Source organism: Ranitomeya imitator, chromosome 2 (genome assembly GCF_032444005.1).
Source record: "Ranitomeya imitator isolate aRanImi1 chromosome 2, aRanImi1.pri, whole genome shotgun sequence".
Taxonomy (NCBI): domain Eukaryota; kingdom Metazoa; phylum Chordata; class Amphibia; order Anura; family Dendrobatidae; genus Ranitomeya; species Ranitomeya imitator.
In genome coordinates, this window is record NC_091283.1 from 369,573,077 (window position 1) to 369,589,390 (window position 16,314).

The 16,314-nt window shown below is 41.7% G+C and overlaps 1 protein-coding gene across 1 annotated transcript in view; it reads right to left on the bottom strand.

The window, feature by feature from the left end:
* The window catches only part of LOC138663958 (zinc finger protein 420-like), a 29,404-nt gene extending 14,358 nt beyond the window's left edge, over positions 1-15,046 (bottom strand). The window contains exons 1-6 of the mRNA XM_069750347.1: positions 14,787-15,046; positions 14,486-14,662; positions 14,289-14,412; positions 14,108-14,205; positions 13,819-13,909; positions 11,229-12,156 (exon numbers count right to left, since the gene is read on the bottom strand). Of these exons, the coding sequence (XP_069606448.1) occupies positions 11,229-12,156; positions 13,819-13,909; positions 14,108-14,205; positions 14,289-14,412; positions 14,486-14,662; positions 14,787-14,864 (1,496 nt within the window). The 5' untranslated portion in view covers positions 14,865-15,046. The remainder of the gene's footprint in view (positions 1-11,228; positions 12,157-13,818; positions 13,910-14,107; positions 14,206-14,288; positions 14,413-14,485; positions 14,663-14,786) is intronic.
* Between the last annotated feature and the right edge of the window lie 1,268 nt (positions 15,047-16,314).

Genomic DNA, 16,314 nt, shown 5'->3' on the forward strand with positions numbered 1-16,314 from the left:
GAGCCGTGAAAATAAAAAAAAACTTTCCCCCCCAAATTATTTTTTAGCCCCCAGTTTTGTATTTTCCCGAGGGTAAGAAGAGAAATTCGACCCCAAAAGTTTTTGTCCAATTTGTCCCGAGTACGCTGATACCCCATAAGTGGGGGGGAGCCACCATTTGGGCACATGGGAGGGCTCGGAAGGGAAGGAGCGCCATTTGGAATGCAGACTTAGATGTAATGGTCCGCAGGCGTCACATTGCGTTTGCAGAGCCCCTAATGTACCTCAACAGTAGTAACCCCCCCTCAAGTGACCCCATACTGGAAACTAGACCCCCAAGGAACTTATCTAGATGTGTTGTGAGAACTTTGAGCCCCCAAGTGTTTAACTACAGTTTATAATGCAGGGCCGTGAAAATAAAAAATCTTTGGACCCCAAAAGTTGTTGTCCTATTTGTCCTGAGTACGCTGATACCCCATATGTTGGGGTAAACCCATTTGGGCACATGGGAGAGCTCGGAAGGGAAGGAGCACTGTTTTACTTTTTCAACGCAGAATTGGCTGGAATTGAGATCGGACGCCATGTCGCGTTTGGAGAGCCCCTGATGTGCCTAAACAATGGAAACCCCCCAATTATAACTGAAACCCTAATCCAAACACACCCCTAACCTTAATCCCAACAGTAACCCTAACCACACCTCTAACCCTGGCACACCCCTAACCCTAATCCCAACCCTATTTCCAACCGTAAATGTAATCTAAACCCTAACTGTAACCCTAGCCCCAACTCTAGCCGTAACCCTAGCCCCAACCCTAGCCCTAACCCTAACTCTAGCCCTAACCCTAATGGGAAAATGGAAATAAATACATTTTTTTAATTTTTCCCTAACTAAGGGGGTGATGAAGGGGGCTTTGATTTACTTTTATAGCGGGTTTTTTAGCGGATTTTTATGATTGGCAGCCGTCACACACTGAAAGACGCTTTTTATTGCAAAAAATATTTTTTGCGTTACCACATTTTGAGAGCTATAATTTTTCCATATTTTGGTCCACAGAGTTATGTGAGGTCTTGTTTTTTGTGGGACGATTTGACGTTTTTATTGGTAACATTTTCGGGCATGTGACATTTTTTGATCGCTTTTTATTCTGATTTTTGTGATGCAGAATGACCAAAAACCAGCTATTCATGAATTTCTTTTGGGGGAGGCGTTTATACCATTCCGCGTTTGGTAAAATTGATAAAGCAGTTTTATTCTTCAGGTCAGTACGATTACAGCGATACCTCATTTATATCATTTTTTTATGTTTTGGCGCTTTTATACGATAAAAACTGTTTTATAGAGAAAATAATTATTTTTGCATCGCTTTATTCTCACAACTATAACTTTTTTATTTTTTTGGTGATGATGCTGTATGGCAGCTCATTTTTTGCGGGACAAAATGACGTTTTCAGCGGTACCATGGTTATTTATATCCATCTTTTTGATCGCGTGTTATTCCACTTTTTGTTTGGCGGTATGAGAATAAAGCGTTGTTTTTTGCCTCGTTTTTTTTTTTCTTACGGTGTTTACTGAAGGGGTTAACTAGTGGGCCAGTTTTATAGGTCGGGTCATTACGGACGCGACGATACTAATTATGTGTACTTTTATTGTTTTTTTAATTTAGATAAAGAAATGTATTTATGGGAATTTTTTTCTTTCATTATTTAGGAATTTTTTTTTTTTTACACATTTGGAATTTTTTTTTTACTTTGTCCTGGGGGGGGGGGGGGGCATCACAGATCGTTGATCTGACAGATTGCACAGCACTCTGTCAGATCACTGATCTGCCTTACAGAACTGCAGGCTTACCAAGCGCGTGCTCTGAGCAGGCACTTGGTAAGCCACCTCCCTCCCTGCAGGACTCGGATGCCGCGGCCATATTGGATCCGAGCCTGCTGCAGGGAGGGAGGTAGGAGACCCTCGGAGCAACGCGATCACATTGCATTGCTCCGGGGGTCTCAGGGAAGCACGCAGGGAGCCCCCTCCCTGCGCGATGCTTCCCTGTACCGCCGGCACACCGCGATCATGTTTGATCGCGGTGTGCCAGGGGTTAATGTGCCGGGGGCGGTCCGTGACCGCTCCTGGCACATAGTGCAGGATGTCAGCTGCGATAGTCAGGGATAGTATGACGTACTATCCCGTCGGTGGGCATACGGGCCCACCCCACCTCGACGGGATAGTGCGTCAGATGTCAGAAAGGGGTTAAAAAAGACATCAACAAACTGCAGCAAGTTCAGAGAAGAATGACCAGAATGGTGACCGGTCTGCAAACTATGTCCTATGAGGAACGGCTACAGGATTTGGGAATGTTTAGCTTGGAAAAGACAGAGGAGAATTAATAGCTGACTACAAATATCTCAAGGGCTGTCACATTAATAATAATAATAATCTTTATTTTTATATAGCGCTAACATATTCCGCAGCGCTTTACAGTTTTGCACACATTATCATTGTTGTCCCCGATGGAGCTCACAATCTAAATTCCCTATCAGTATGTCAGTATTGCAGAAGGATCATCTTTATTCTCATTTGCACAAGGAAAGACTAGATATTAGAAAAAACTTTTTGACAGTTAGGGTGATCAATGAGTGGAACAGGCTGCCATGAGAGGTGGTGAGTTCTCCTTCAATGGAAGTTTTCAAACAGAGGCTGAACAGACATCTGTCTGGGAAGATTTAGTGAATCCTGCTTTGAGCAGGGGGTTGGACCAAAATGACCCAGGAGGTCCCTTTCCGACTCTAACATTCTATGATTCTATAATTATTGTTTTTTCCTTTCACCCATGACAGCACCCCAGATAGAGTAGAAGATACACCTCAATGCCTAGGGAGGTAGGAAGACCTGAAATCACATTGATAGAAATTTTAGAAAGTACAAGGTGAGGACTAGATTACAGTCTTACATATTTGTTCAATAGAAACATTTGCCCTTTCAACCTAGGAGGTCGAAACAGCTCTAGTAGAGCTCCAGAATGGTCTGATCACTCACAACTGCGATGGCTGCACTAATCAATCTAGATAACAAGGCTTTGGATGCTCTGTAATATTTCTTGGGACCCTGAAAGAAAATGGAGAGAGGCTAGCACTTCCTCCAAGTCTCCGTAGTAAGAGTCAAAGTGCATCAGACATGTAAATTGAAGATGTACTATTTTGCCAGATTGATGGCAATGTGTAGAAAACTTCTATGTGGTTTTAAAACTGGTATCTGAAGATATGCATCATGATACCATTGCCATGAAATACAAGAAAACTGGAAGACAATAGCGCAAAATGGGGTCTTACCTGGATATAGGATATGAGAACGATAGGTACAGGTATGTGCTCACGTGGCAAATTTGTGTGCCAAAACAAGAAAGAAAGCTCAGTAGAACGTCTGCTGCAAATCCAGGATGCATGCAATGGAAGGAAAAACCATAACATAGTAACAGTTAGTAAGGCCGAAAAAAGACATTTGTCCATCCAGTTCAGCCTATATTCCATCATAATAAATCCCCAGATCTACGTCCTTCTACAGAACCTAATTGTATGATACAATATTGTTCTGCTCCAGGAAGACAGGAAGACATAGAAAAAATCCATAGAAAATGGATTTCTACTGCACTTCTGAAGACACCAAACGATGAAAAAGGAGATCCAGGAGTCGATGTGTTGAGAATTGCAGTTTTATTAGTCAACGAGTTTCAATGTTCATAGACATCTTCATCAGGACAAAACCCAAAAACCACATTGTTCTGAAGAAGAAATCTGTATGTAAGCTCTAATTGGATTGAGGAGGTCCCCTCTCCTGTAGAGTGTAAGCTCTTATGGTCAGTGGGGTTCTCTCTCACTCGTTCTCTCTCTTTCCTGTAGAGTCTAAACTCTTATGGTCAGTGGGGTTCTCTCTCACTCATTCTCTCTCTCTCTCCTGTATAATGTAAGCTCTTATGATCAGTGAGGTTCTCTCTCACTTGTTCTCTCTCTCCTTTAGAGTGTAAGCTCTTATGATCAGTGGGGTTCTTTCTCACTCATTCTCTCTCTCCTGTACAGTATAAGCTCTTATGGTCAGTGGGGTTCTCTCCTACTCATTCTCTCTCTCCTGTAGAGTGTAAGCTCTTATGGTGAGTTGGGTTCTCTCTCACTCGTTATCTCTCTCTCTTGTAGTCTGTAAGCTCTTATGGTCAGTGGGGATCTCTCACTCATTCTCTCTCTCCTGTAGAGTGTAAGCTCTTATGGTCAGTGGGGCTCTCCCTCACTCATTCTCTCTCTCTCCCTGTAGAGTGTAAGCTCTTATGGTCAGTGGGGTTCTATCTCTACACTCTCTCAAGTGTATTTTCCAAGCAACTACAAGTTTTACAGTATTGAGATTCAGGCTAATATATTTCCTACAAATCAAATTTTTGGGAGAAAATATATCAAAGTCAAATTTCAAAAGATCCGCTTATCTTTAATGGTGTCCTTTTGGAAAAATAGAAAATAGCTTCAAATAATATAACACATCCAGGGTACAAACATGGAATACAAAATCATAAATGAGCCAAGAGGTCTCCTTCCCAGTACAGGCAGTCTACTAATGTTGTATATGGAGGACCTTCACTCTGTCCCTTACAAAATAGAGTGAAAGGGGTTCCTGATTACATTTATCTGTTTCACTGCAGCTAGTAATAAACTTATTCAATTATACATTTTCCATCAATACTACCTTACATCTGTGTGACTTCTTACAATAGGTGGAGTTCCTATATCACAATGTTACAGATGCCCGTAGAGGAGTCCTGATGTACTCATAGTCTTGTGCAGCAGTGTATAAGACTGTCAGTGTTTTACTGAAGTACAAAATTTGGAGAGTAACAAAAGCACAAATAAGGTCTTATCTGGTTAAAAACATGGGGTCCACCAGGGAGAGGGTGCATCGGGGAGAGATTGTTTTGTTGCAACAAAGCAACATGTAAAAAGCATAGATCAGCTGCTGCAGGACACGGGAGGATAATGGTGAAAACGGGTGCATGTGTCCAAATCTGCGCTGCTGATAAAGATGGATGGCGGACAATATTCTTTAAAGCTTTTTTTCAAAAAGGTTAATAGTCAACGTGTTTCGAGGTCAGGCAGGCCCTCTTTCTCAGGACAAAACCTTACAAGAAGATTGTCAGATCTGCACGTTTTTAAATGCTGCCTGATATATATATTTTTTTAAATAAAAATGTATAAACAATAAAAAGAACCAGTTCATATCTCGGATGGGTTGTTTCTCAAAGACAAATACACATGTTTTGATAAAGGAGTTTTTTATTCAGCAATCATTTTTATATAAATACCTGTTTTTACATTTTTATTTCTCTAGATGGTTCTTTTTATTGTTTATTCGTAGATTCGTTACATGCATGGTCTGTTTATTTGTATTGTATTTAATCATGGTTTGTGATGTTTTTACTTTATCAACTTTGACTTTAAAAAAATGTGATAGCATATAAGAACGTGCAGATCTGACAATCCACTTGTAAGGTTTTGTCCTGAGGAAGAAGTCCTGAATAACCTTGAAACACGTTGACTATTAACCTATTTGAAAAAAAAACTTTGAAGACTATCGTACGCAGCGGTGCCGTGAGAGAATTGGAGCTGATGAACTCCAAGTGATACACTGCGGGAGTGATTACCTCCAGTCAGTGTATCGCAGGAGGCCAGGTAGAGCCTCTCTCTCGATGTGACTGTTCTACGCGTGAGATCATCATGGAACACTCAGTAATGGACTACGTTGGACAGGGAGTATTATATGTTGGTTTATTTTATTTTTTTGCAGGAGACAAGGGCGTCGGGGATTAAGCGTTCAGTAAGTGTGGTAAATTAAGATTCAATAAAGGAGTCTGTGGCATTATTTCAAATAAAGGACTTTATTCTGGCCGTGTTCTTACCTTGTAACTATAGGGTTAGTAATGGAGAGGTGTCTTATAGACACCTCTCCATTACTAACTTGTGGACTTGATGTCACCTGACATTACAAAGGTGACATCAACCCCACAAATATAAACCCAACTTGCCACCGCTACAGGGCAAGTGGGAACAATGAGGCTAAGTGCCAGAATTGGCGCATCTATAAGATGCGCCATTTCTGGGACAGCTGAAAGCTGATGTTTTTAGCCTTGGGGATGCCAATATTCATGGCCCGCTCCCAGGCTATTAATATCAGCCCGCAGCTGTCTGCCTAGCCTGTGCTGGTTCGATTTTATAGGGGCAACCCATGTCAATTTTTTTCTGGGGTTCCCCTTTAAACTAGCCAGTAATGGCTGAGCAAACAGCTGTGAGTTGATATTAATAGCCTGGGAACCTTTATGGCTATTGGCTCCTTACCAGAATATTAACATCTGCCCTCAGCAATCTGCTTTCTCTCTGCTGGTAAAATCTGCGTGTTGGACGCTGCGTACATCCGCATCGTCCAACCTGCAGCAGCCAGATGTTACAGCATAGTGGATGGGATTTCAAGATATCCCATCTCCACAATGCCTGCACGGACGTCTCCAGCTTCCCTGCAGAGGCGGACATGCAGTGCGTCTCTCCAGACAGCAGCATGTCTATTTATCTTGCGGAAACGCTCAGTCCCCGCAAGATAAATATCACCAGTCCAATGTATTGAATGCGGTGAATCTGCACGGTTCAATGAACACATGCGGAATCACCTGCATTCAAAAGGTGGAATCCCTTTGGACGGAGCGGACATGTGCTGCGTCCATAGCGCTGCCGATTACTGACCGTGGGAATATACCCTTAATGGTCCTACATAGGCTGGTGTGTGTGCGTGTTTAATATTAATGATGGTATCTGGCTGAAGAGGTTGAACAAGTAAATTACATCACAATTATTATTTTTTTATAATATATCTTTATTTAGCTCTGTGGATTTATAAAAATGCAAGAAAATCCGCATGAAAATCTGCAACAACTCCACATAAAAATCATGCGGATTTTCAACTGGGTTTTCTGCCAAGAGAGGCAGAAACCGTGCAGAGTTTTACACAAGCAAATCCACATTGTGCACACGTAGCCTAATAAGTTTTGTAGCAACTGTGAGAATCTATCCTGTTCACATAGAATATTGCTGCAGAATGATTTCAACAACTAGTACGGTATATACTCGAGTATAAGCCAAGATTTTCAGCCCACTTTTTTGGGCTGAAAGTAACCCTCTCGGCTTATACTCGAGTCATACCCAGGGGTCGGCAGGGGAGGGGGAGCGGAGCTGTGTAATAATACTCACCTGCTCCTGGTGTGGTCCCTGCACGTCCCTGGTTCCTCGGCGCCAGCAGCTTCTTCCTGTAGTGAGCGGTCACATGGTACCGCTCATTACAGTAATGAATATGGACCCGACTCCACTCCCATAGGGGTGGAGCCACATATTCATTACTGTAATGAGCGGTACCATGTGACAGCTCACTACAGGAAGGAGCTGCCGGCGCTGGGGAACAGACGTGCAGGAACCGCACCGGAAGCAGGTGAGTATAACTCAGTGCACGAAATTCACCTGCTTCCCATTCCACCGTCGGCGCCGCTGCGTCTTCCGCGTCCTCTGCAGTGACGCTCAGGTCAGAGGGCACGATGACGCGATTAGTGTGCGCCGCCCTCTGCTTGAACGTCAGTGCAGAGGACGGGGAAGACACAGCAGCGGTGGAACGCGGAGCAGGTGAATATAGTAAGTGCCGGGGGCCTGAACGGTAAGTATGTAATTTTTTATTTTTTTTAATCGCAGCAACAGCATATGGGGCAAATGTCTGTATAGATCAACTTATGGGGCCATGTGCAGCATTATATGGGGCAAATATCTGTATGGAGCATCTTATGGGGCCATGTGCAGCATTATATGGGGAAATTATCTGTATGGAGCATCTTATGGGGCCATGTGCAGCATTATATGGGGCAAATATCTGTATGGGGCTATGTGCAGCATTATATGGGGCAAATATCTGTATGGAGCATCTTATGGGGCCATGTGCATCATTATATGGGGCAAATATCTGCATGGGGCCATGTGCAGCATTATATGGGGCAAATATCTGTATGGGGCCATGGGTAGCATTATATGGGGCAAATATCTGTATGGAGCATCTTATGGGGCCATAATCCACATTTGTGGAGCATTATACAGGGCACATGTGTCTATAGAGCATCTTATGGGGTCATAGTCAACATTTGTGCAGCATTATATGGGGCATATTTTAATATGGAGCATCTTATGGAGCCCATCATAAACTGTATGGAGCATTATATGGGGCGTATTTTGTATGGAGCATCTTATGGGGCCATCATGAACTGTATGGAGCATTATATGGAGCTCCTGATTCAATATGGATATTCAAAAACACTTAAACTACTGATGTCTCAATTAATTTTACTTTTATTGGTATCTATTTTTATTTTTGAAACTTACCAGTAGCTGCTGCATTTTCCACCCTAGGCTTATATTCGTGTCATTAAAGGGACTGTCACCTGAATTTGGCGGGCTCTGTTAATGGTCCGATGGGCGGTGTTTTCTGTTCTTTCATGCATCCCTTCCTTTCCCGCTGGCCGCAATATTGTCTTGAATTTGATTAGGTTTCCTCCGTAGTACACGCGTGCGCAGTGCAATCTCGCCTTGCGCACGCGCAGTATGCTTTGCCCAACTGCGGGCAAAGCCGAAAAGCATTAATGCGCATGTGCCGGCACACTATGTCCCGGAACACAGCGAAATACTTCCGGGACATAGTGCGCCGGCACATGTGCACTAATGCTTTTCGGCTTTGCCCGCAGTTGGGCAAAGCATACTGCGCGTGCGCAAGGCGAGATTGCACTGCGCACGCGTGTACTACGGAGGAAACCTAATCAAATTCAAGACAATATTGCGGTCAGAGGGAAAGGAAGCGGTGCATGAAAGAACAGAAAACACCGCCCATCTGACCATTAACAGAGCCTGCCAAATTCAAGTGACAGAGTCCCTTTAAATTTTCCCAGCTTTTTGTGGCAAAATTAGGGGGGTCGGCATATACTCGGGTCGGCTTATACTCGAGTATATACGGTAAATTACATGTAGCTACAAACAGCTGCAGTTTTGAAAGCCAGAGGGGTCCGGCGCACGTTCCTCTTGTGTGGCTATACACTGTGTTCCAAATTATTATGCAAATTGGATTTAAGTTTCATAAAGATTTAATTGTTTTGTTTTTCAAATAAACTCATGGATGGTATTGTGTCTCAGGGCTCAATGGATCACTGAAATCAATCTTAAACACATGGGATAATTAGTTTTCCAGGTGATTCTAATTAAAGGAAAACTGCTTAAAAATGGTGTTCCACATTATTAAGCAGGCCTCAGTTTTCAAGTAACATGGGAAAGAAAAAGGATCTCTCTGCGGCTGAAAAGCGTTAAATAGTGCAATGCCTTGGTCAAGGGATAAAAACATTAGATATTTCCCGAAAACTTAAGCGTGATCATCATTCTGTTAAGATATTTGTGGCTGCATCTGAGCACAGATGTGTTCGTGCTGATAAAGGCATAATGAGGAAGGTTTCTGCCAGGCAAGTTTATCGGATTAAGAGAGCAGCTGCTAAAAACCCATTACAAACCAGCAACCAGTTATTTGAAGCTGCTGGTGCCTCTGGAGTCCCTCAAACCTCAAGGTGTAGGATCATTCAAAGGCTTGTATTGGTTCATAATCCTACTATTCGGCCACCCCTAAACAGTGATCACAAGCAGAAACGGTTGCAGTGGGCCCAGACATACATGAAGACAAATTTTCAAACAGTGTTGTTTACTGATGAGTGTCAATCAACCCTGAATGGTCCAGATGGATAGAATAGTGGATGGTTGGTGGATGGCCACAATGTCCCAACAAAGCTGCGACGTCAGCAAGGAGGTGGAAAAGTCATGTTTTGGGCCGGAATCATGGGGAAAAAGCTGGTAGGGCCCTTTAAGGTACCCGAAGGTGTGAAAATGACCTCTGCAAAGTATATAGAGTTTCTGACTGACAACTTTCTTCCATGGTATAAAAAGCAGAAACTTGCCTTCAGGAGCAAAATTATCTTCATGCATCACAATGCACCATCTCATGCTGCAAAGAATAGCTCTGAGTCATTGGCTGCTATGGGCATAACTCATGGTGTGGCCACCATCTTCCCCTGACCTCAACCCTATAGAGAACCTTTGGAGTATCATCAAGCAAAAGATCTATGAGGGTGCGAGGCAGTTCACATCAAAACAGCAGCTCTGGGAGGCTATTCTGACTTCATGCAAAGAAACGCAAGCAGAAACTTTCAAAAACTTACAAGTTCAATGGATGCAAGAATTGTGAAGGTGATATCAAAGAAGGGTTCCTATGTTAACATGTAACTTGGCCTGTTAGGATGTTTTGGAGTTAAATAGCTTTTTTGTTCAGTGAATGTGACCTCCTAATGCTGCAATTTCCACAAGTGAGCATTTTCAGTTCTTTAAAACATATCAACTGTTTAGAAATTCTACGGTGCCTAATAATTTGGAACAGTGCCTTTTGAGCTTTTATTCATTTTGGAGATTATACTATTATCATTGGGAGGTTTCTTCAATAAAATTTGATGTATAATCTAACAGGTGATGACTTTTATTAGACTGACTGTCATTTGCACTGACCATTTAGGAAAATCCGAGAAAAATGTCATTTGCATAATAATTCGGAACATGGTGTATTAGGTATTAATTGGTGTTCAGTGACAAATGTTTATTGGTAATTACATACATTTCTTAAATTTAGTGAGCTATATGCTCTGCTCTCCATCTTTCTTGTATAAGTTGTGACTTTACTCTGGCTGTAACTGCTAATTTTTTATTTTTTTTATCATTTGGGAGTTTAAAAATATCTAATTCCCTGTGTGCGTTCTCTGATGTTTAAGATGATGACACTTGTAGGTAAAAATGTTTTACATTGTGAACCCAAAAATATTTTTTCTTTGTAAGCTTTTTGATGACTAACCAGAGATGAATTACGGACAAACATTTTCGACACTCAGTACATGAAAATGTCTTTTCTCCTAGTCCCTGTCCATGATGTCTAACCAAAGCTTATTACTTGTAAAAATATTTTCCACATTATAAACATTAAATGCCTTTTCCCTATAGAGAATTTATAGACATTTCCTACATAGTGAACCTTAATATTGCTTCTCTCATATGTGAGTTATTAAGTTTTAGTCCCTGGATAAAACATTTTCCTCATACATTCTGAACATGAAAATTGCTTCTACCTTGTGTGATTTTTCTGATGCTGAGCAAGATTAGATTTCGTAGAATAACTTTTCCCACATTCTGAACATGAATATGGCTTCTCCCCCGTGTGAATTCTATGATGTGCAAGAAGATTTGATTTCACTAGAAAACATTTACCACATTCTGAACATGAAAATGGCTTCTCCCCAGTGTGAATTCTTTTATGTTTAGCAAGATGTGATTTCTCTGTAAAACATTTGCCACATTCTAAACATGAAAATGGCTTCTCCCCTGTGTGGGTTCTCTGATGTTTAGCAAGATCAGATTTCTGAGAACAACATTTCCCACATTGAGAGCATGAAAATCGCTTCTCCCCTGTGTGAATTCTCTTATGTGCAACAAGATTTGATTTCTCTGTAAAATATTTTCCACATACTGAACATGAAAATGGCTTCTCCCCTGTGTGAATTCTCTGATGTTTAACAAAATGTGAATGCTTTGAAAAACATTTCCCACATTCTGAACATGAAAACGGCTTTTCACCAGTGTGAATTTTCTGATGGTCAACAAGATTAGATTTCCGAGAAAAACAATTCCCACATACTAAACATGAAAAAGGCTTCTCCCCGCTGTGACTTCTCTCATGTCTCTTAAGTTTTGATTGACAATCAAAACATGTTCCACATTCTGAACATGAGAATGGCTTTTCCCCAGTGTGAATTTTTTGATGCACAAAAAGATTTGATTTCCGTGTAAAACATTTTCCACATTCTAAGCAAGGAAATTCCTTTGCTTCTGTGTGACTTTTCTCACATTTAACAAGCTTTGATATATCTTTGTTGTTAAGAGATGATGGTATATCTAGGATAATTACTTGCTCTTCATATATATCTTGTGTGATATCACAATCATCTGCTTTAATATCTGAAGATATTCCATATCCCTTTAACCTTCTGAAACAGTCACCTGCCAAGAATAAAACTGATTATGTTTATTTCATAATATTGTATTGATATTTTAAAAGTATGTCTATATAAACATGTCCTTCCAAGTTGCAGGGCATGTAGCAAAACTCAATAAAAAGTAGAAAAATATGCAACAAACATAGACTTCTGCTAAATACTATGTCATGTGGCGTTATTAAGGCATTTCTTATTAACCATGCAATAATAAATTGACATTTCTTTGAAACTATGACAAATGCCTAAGTACACACAGTATAGCATTTCAAACATCCTATAATAATATGTCATGCATATAAAATGTGTAGAGGTTCTGATAGATAAGAGATTTCTGATTCATCATATGGCTGATTAATAGTCCACTTTTAGGATCAGAGAACCAACAAACTTATAAGCAAAATTTAAGCATCTACACTTTCACCTCAACATAAATGATAAGAATAGACTTTTACTGACTCAACACTGGATATCCATTTGACACTGGCCAAAATAGGTTGCCTAGTCTAAAAAATCTCATAGTCTTCAGCCTTTAATTTAAACATTGCAAGGAATTATGGGCTTTGTTTCATGAAGTTCTGAATTTTGTGGTCTCCAAAAATAGTCAAGAAGTCTGGGAGATATTGTGCAAAAGGACTATTAATTGCTGACCTACAAAGCCATCCATAACCTGTCTCCTCCATATATCTCTGAACTAATCTCCCAATATCTTCCCTCACGTAATCTCCGGTCCTCACAAGACCTCCTTCTCTCCTCCACACTTTTTCGCTCCTCATCCAACCGCCTCCAAGACTTCTTCCGAATATCCCCCTGGAATTCGTTGGTCCAACATGTCCGACTATCAACCACATTCGGATCCTTCAGATCCGTCAGACGGAACCTAAAAACCCACCTCTTCAGGAAAGCCTACAGCCTGCACTGACCCCTCTGCCTCCTCATCACTACCGGAGATACTGCCTCACCAACACCGGAGCTCCTGCAACCCTCAACCTATCGTCTCCTTCCCCTTAATCCTGTAGAATGTAAGCCCGCAAGGGCAGGGTCCTTGCCCCTCTGTATCAGTCTGTCATTGTTAGTTTGTTTACTGTAAGTGATATCTCTAATTTGCATGTAACCCCTTATCATGTACAGCACCATGGAATCAATGGTGCTATATAAATAAATAATAATAATAAATAATAGCAGCTTCTATAATAATTTTGTGAGGTTCTGATGAAGAAATCTTCAATTAAGATTTCAGGATATTGTAATGTTTGCAGTGATTGTTAGGAGTTTATATGGTTTTCTGATTGTCGTTACTTAGATATGATCTAAGCTTGAAAACATTATTCTACTCTATGTAAAGGTATTTTTAATATTGAGTTTTATCCCAACATTTTTAATAACTTGCTAAAACATATTTTAGCTTTATAATCATTAGAAATAATTAAAATAAACAGGTTGTTCAAGTGTACTTCACCTATTGACATATTTCAACTGAATTCTTACATCCTTATTTTATTGTCTATAACAATATCATAATTTCATCCATATTTATTAATTATTTTGGCAAAAGGAGTGAATCTAAAGCAGAGAAACCTAAAGGACCACAGAGCTGACAACAAATAGCACAAAATGGTATCAGCCAATGACTGAGAAGAATCTGTGACTTTTCTCTGTTTCTACTCACCTACGTGATTATCTATAGAAATCTCCTCTTTACACCATGCATCATACCTCTCATATGTCTCTGAAGTATTAATATGGGTCAGATCTTTACCCTGAAACAAAGATTGTAAATGTCACAGACAGATGGAGAAGTCACATCTATGATCAGCTCTAATCCTGCCAACTCCACCGTTCTCATTACACAAGGATAAAACATATAATACTGGTGGATAAAACATGACTGAGCACAAGACCTTCACAGCCGTCTACATATCATAGGGGAGATCTCATGACACCTTTTCTCTATCTACCTGATGATCCTGAGGAACATTGGGATTGTCTTCGTTACAGTCCTGTGGAAGAAGAGGACGGGGACATCTCTCTGGTGTTGTCCTCTCACTGGATAAAACTAGAGGAATCACATACAGGGACTGAATTCATTCTTTACATACAGATAATTATAGGCCGTGTGTATTTAGTCCTGTCTATTACCTGGTGATGTCAGGGGCTGGGGAAGCTCCATCATGACGTCCTTGTACAGATCTTTGTGTCCTTCTAAATACTCCCACTCCTTCATGGAGAAATAGACAGCGACATCCTGACACCTTATGGGAACCTGATATATACAACAAAACAGTCATCCCCTGATCCCGTCATAGCGTTACTATATAATGTCCCAGCAGTGTCACCTCTCCAGTCAGCAGCTCAGTCATCTTGTAGGTGAGTTCTAAGATCTTCTGGTCATTGATGTCCTCATGTATCCGTAGGTGAGGTGGAGGTCCTGTGATTGGGCTCAGGGATCTATCCCATTCCTCAGATCCAGGGTACTGACAGCGCTCACTAGAGGTCTTCACTATTGTGTAATCCTGGTTATGGAGAGACACATTAACATATCTCAATGAGACATTTCCAGAGTCCTCACCTCTCCAGTTCTGTCTGTTAGTCTCATAAATAAGGATGATGTAATGTGACGTCATCAGAATCTCTCACCTCTCCAGTAAGCCGGAAGAGGATCTCTAGGGTGATGTGTAATATCCTCTCCACCATCTTGTCTCGGTCCCTATCCATCCTTAACGGGTCACTCAGGATAATTCTCTTATATAGATCTCCACTGAGTTGATCTGATAATAATCTTTATTTTTTTCTATCTGATACTGTAGGGACCTACATGGGAAGAAGATGAGAAAATGTAACATCACAAAGATCCCATGTAAGAATACAATTACTGGAGATAATAAGGGAAACTTGCAATGAGATGTATAATGCAGATGTTCTCTTCGTTTTCCTCATAAGGACTTGATCACGACATGTATGGCTTACTAGGACAGCTTCCCCATTCTCTCAATCACTGTGTTAGGGCTAGCGGAACGCACCAAATAATAAGACAGATAGAATATGTGCGTTCGCAGACCGGGGTCCACCGTGCAGAGATGGAACCTGCTGCCAAGTAATGACGGACTATATGGCGGTACTCATAAGTATACACACGTGGGTTAAACTTCACCCAGCGTGAAGGAAGCGATCCTGTTGCGTCACAGGACCGCGGTACCGCACATAGAGCGCGAGCAAGTAGTCAGCGAACTCAACCCCAACTAGGATTGAAGTCCGATTAGACCCTTGCTGGCACAACACCGCAACTGGGTGTGTAAGGAAACTAAATAACCATATAAAGGCACAAGAGTGCATGCGGTGCCGCACTGATGAACGCCACTAACCACCCAGGCTTGGGTAAGGAAAGCACAGAGGAAGTGCACGGCGCCGTACTGGCGGTCACAGCAACTGGACGCTGTAATGTGTGATTCGTGCTGTAGGATAAGTCGGGCGCTAGATAGCAACCATACACCTTCCGCGAACAGACATTCAATAGGGTAGGGGTATCCAAGGACGACTTGCACTCACAACATACACACATTAACAATTGTACACTAGCGCATGGCCGTGCGGTCATGCGCAGTTTATATAGTTGCAGCACAGGAAGTGGCCACAGAAACTTTGCCCTTCCAAGACCTGCCAAGAGGACCAATGGAATGTGCTGCAGAGCCTGAGCACATGACCCTCGATCTCCAACGGGAGATCTTGCCCTGGGCATGCTCAGTGTGTGCAGACAAGGACTTAGTCCCAGAGAAGTCCGCTCGCTGCTGACCAGCACTGACTTTAATGGCAGAAGCTGAAGAAGCAGCAGTAACTCTCTGAACAGAGTGAGACTGAGCAAGACGCTGGGACCGACGTCCCTGCTGAGCAGACTCCACTGCGGCTGGATAAGAATGGGAGACCGCAGTGGAGATGGCTCGAGATTCCCCCTGTGCAGAAGCGGGAACTCGAGATCTAACACACTGGCTCTTGGTCACTTCTTCAGCCACTGATTGGCTGCATTGATCACGATTGTCCAGACCAAGCAGTAAGTGCAGAGGATGGAGGGGACTCTAGCAGCATTGGAGTGAGTGTGGCAGGAGATGGTTAATGTGAATATTACTATTTTTTCTATTTTGGGGATTTTTTAGATACATCTATGCTACTA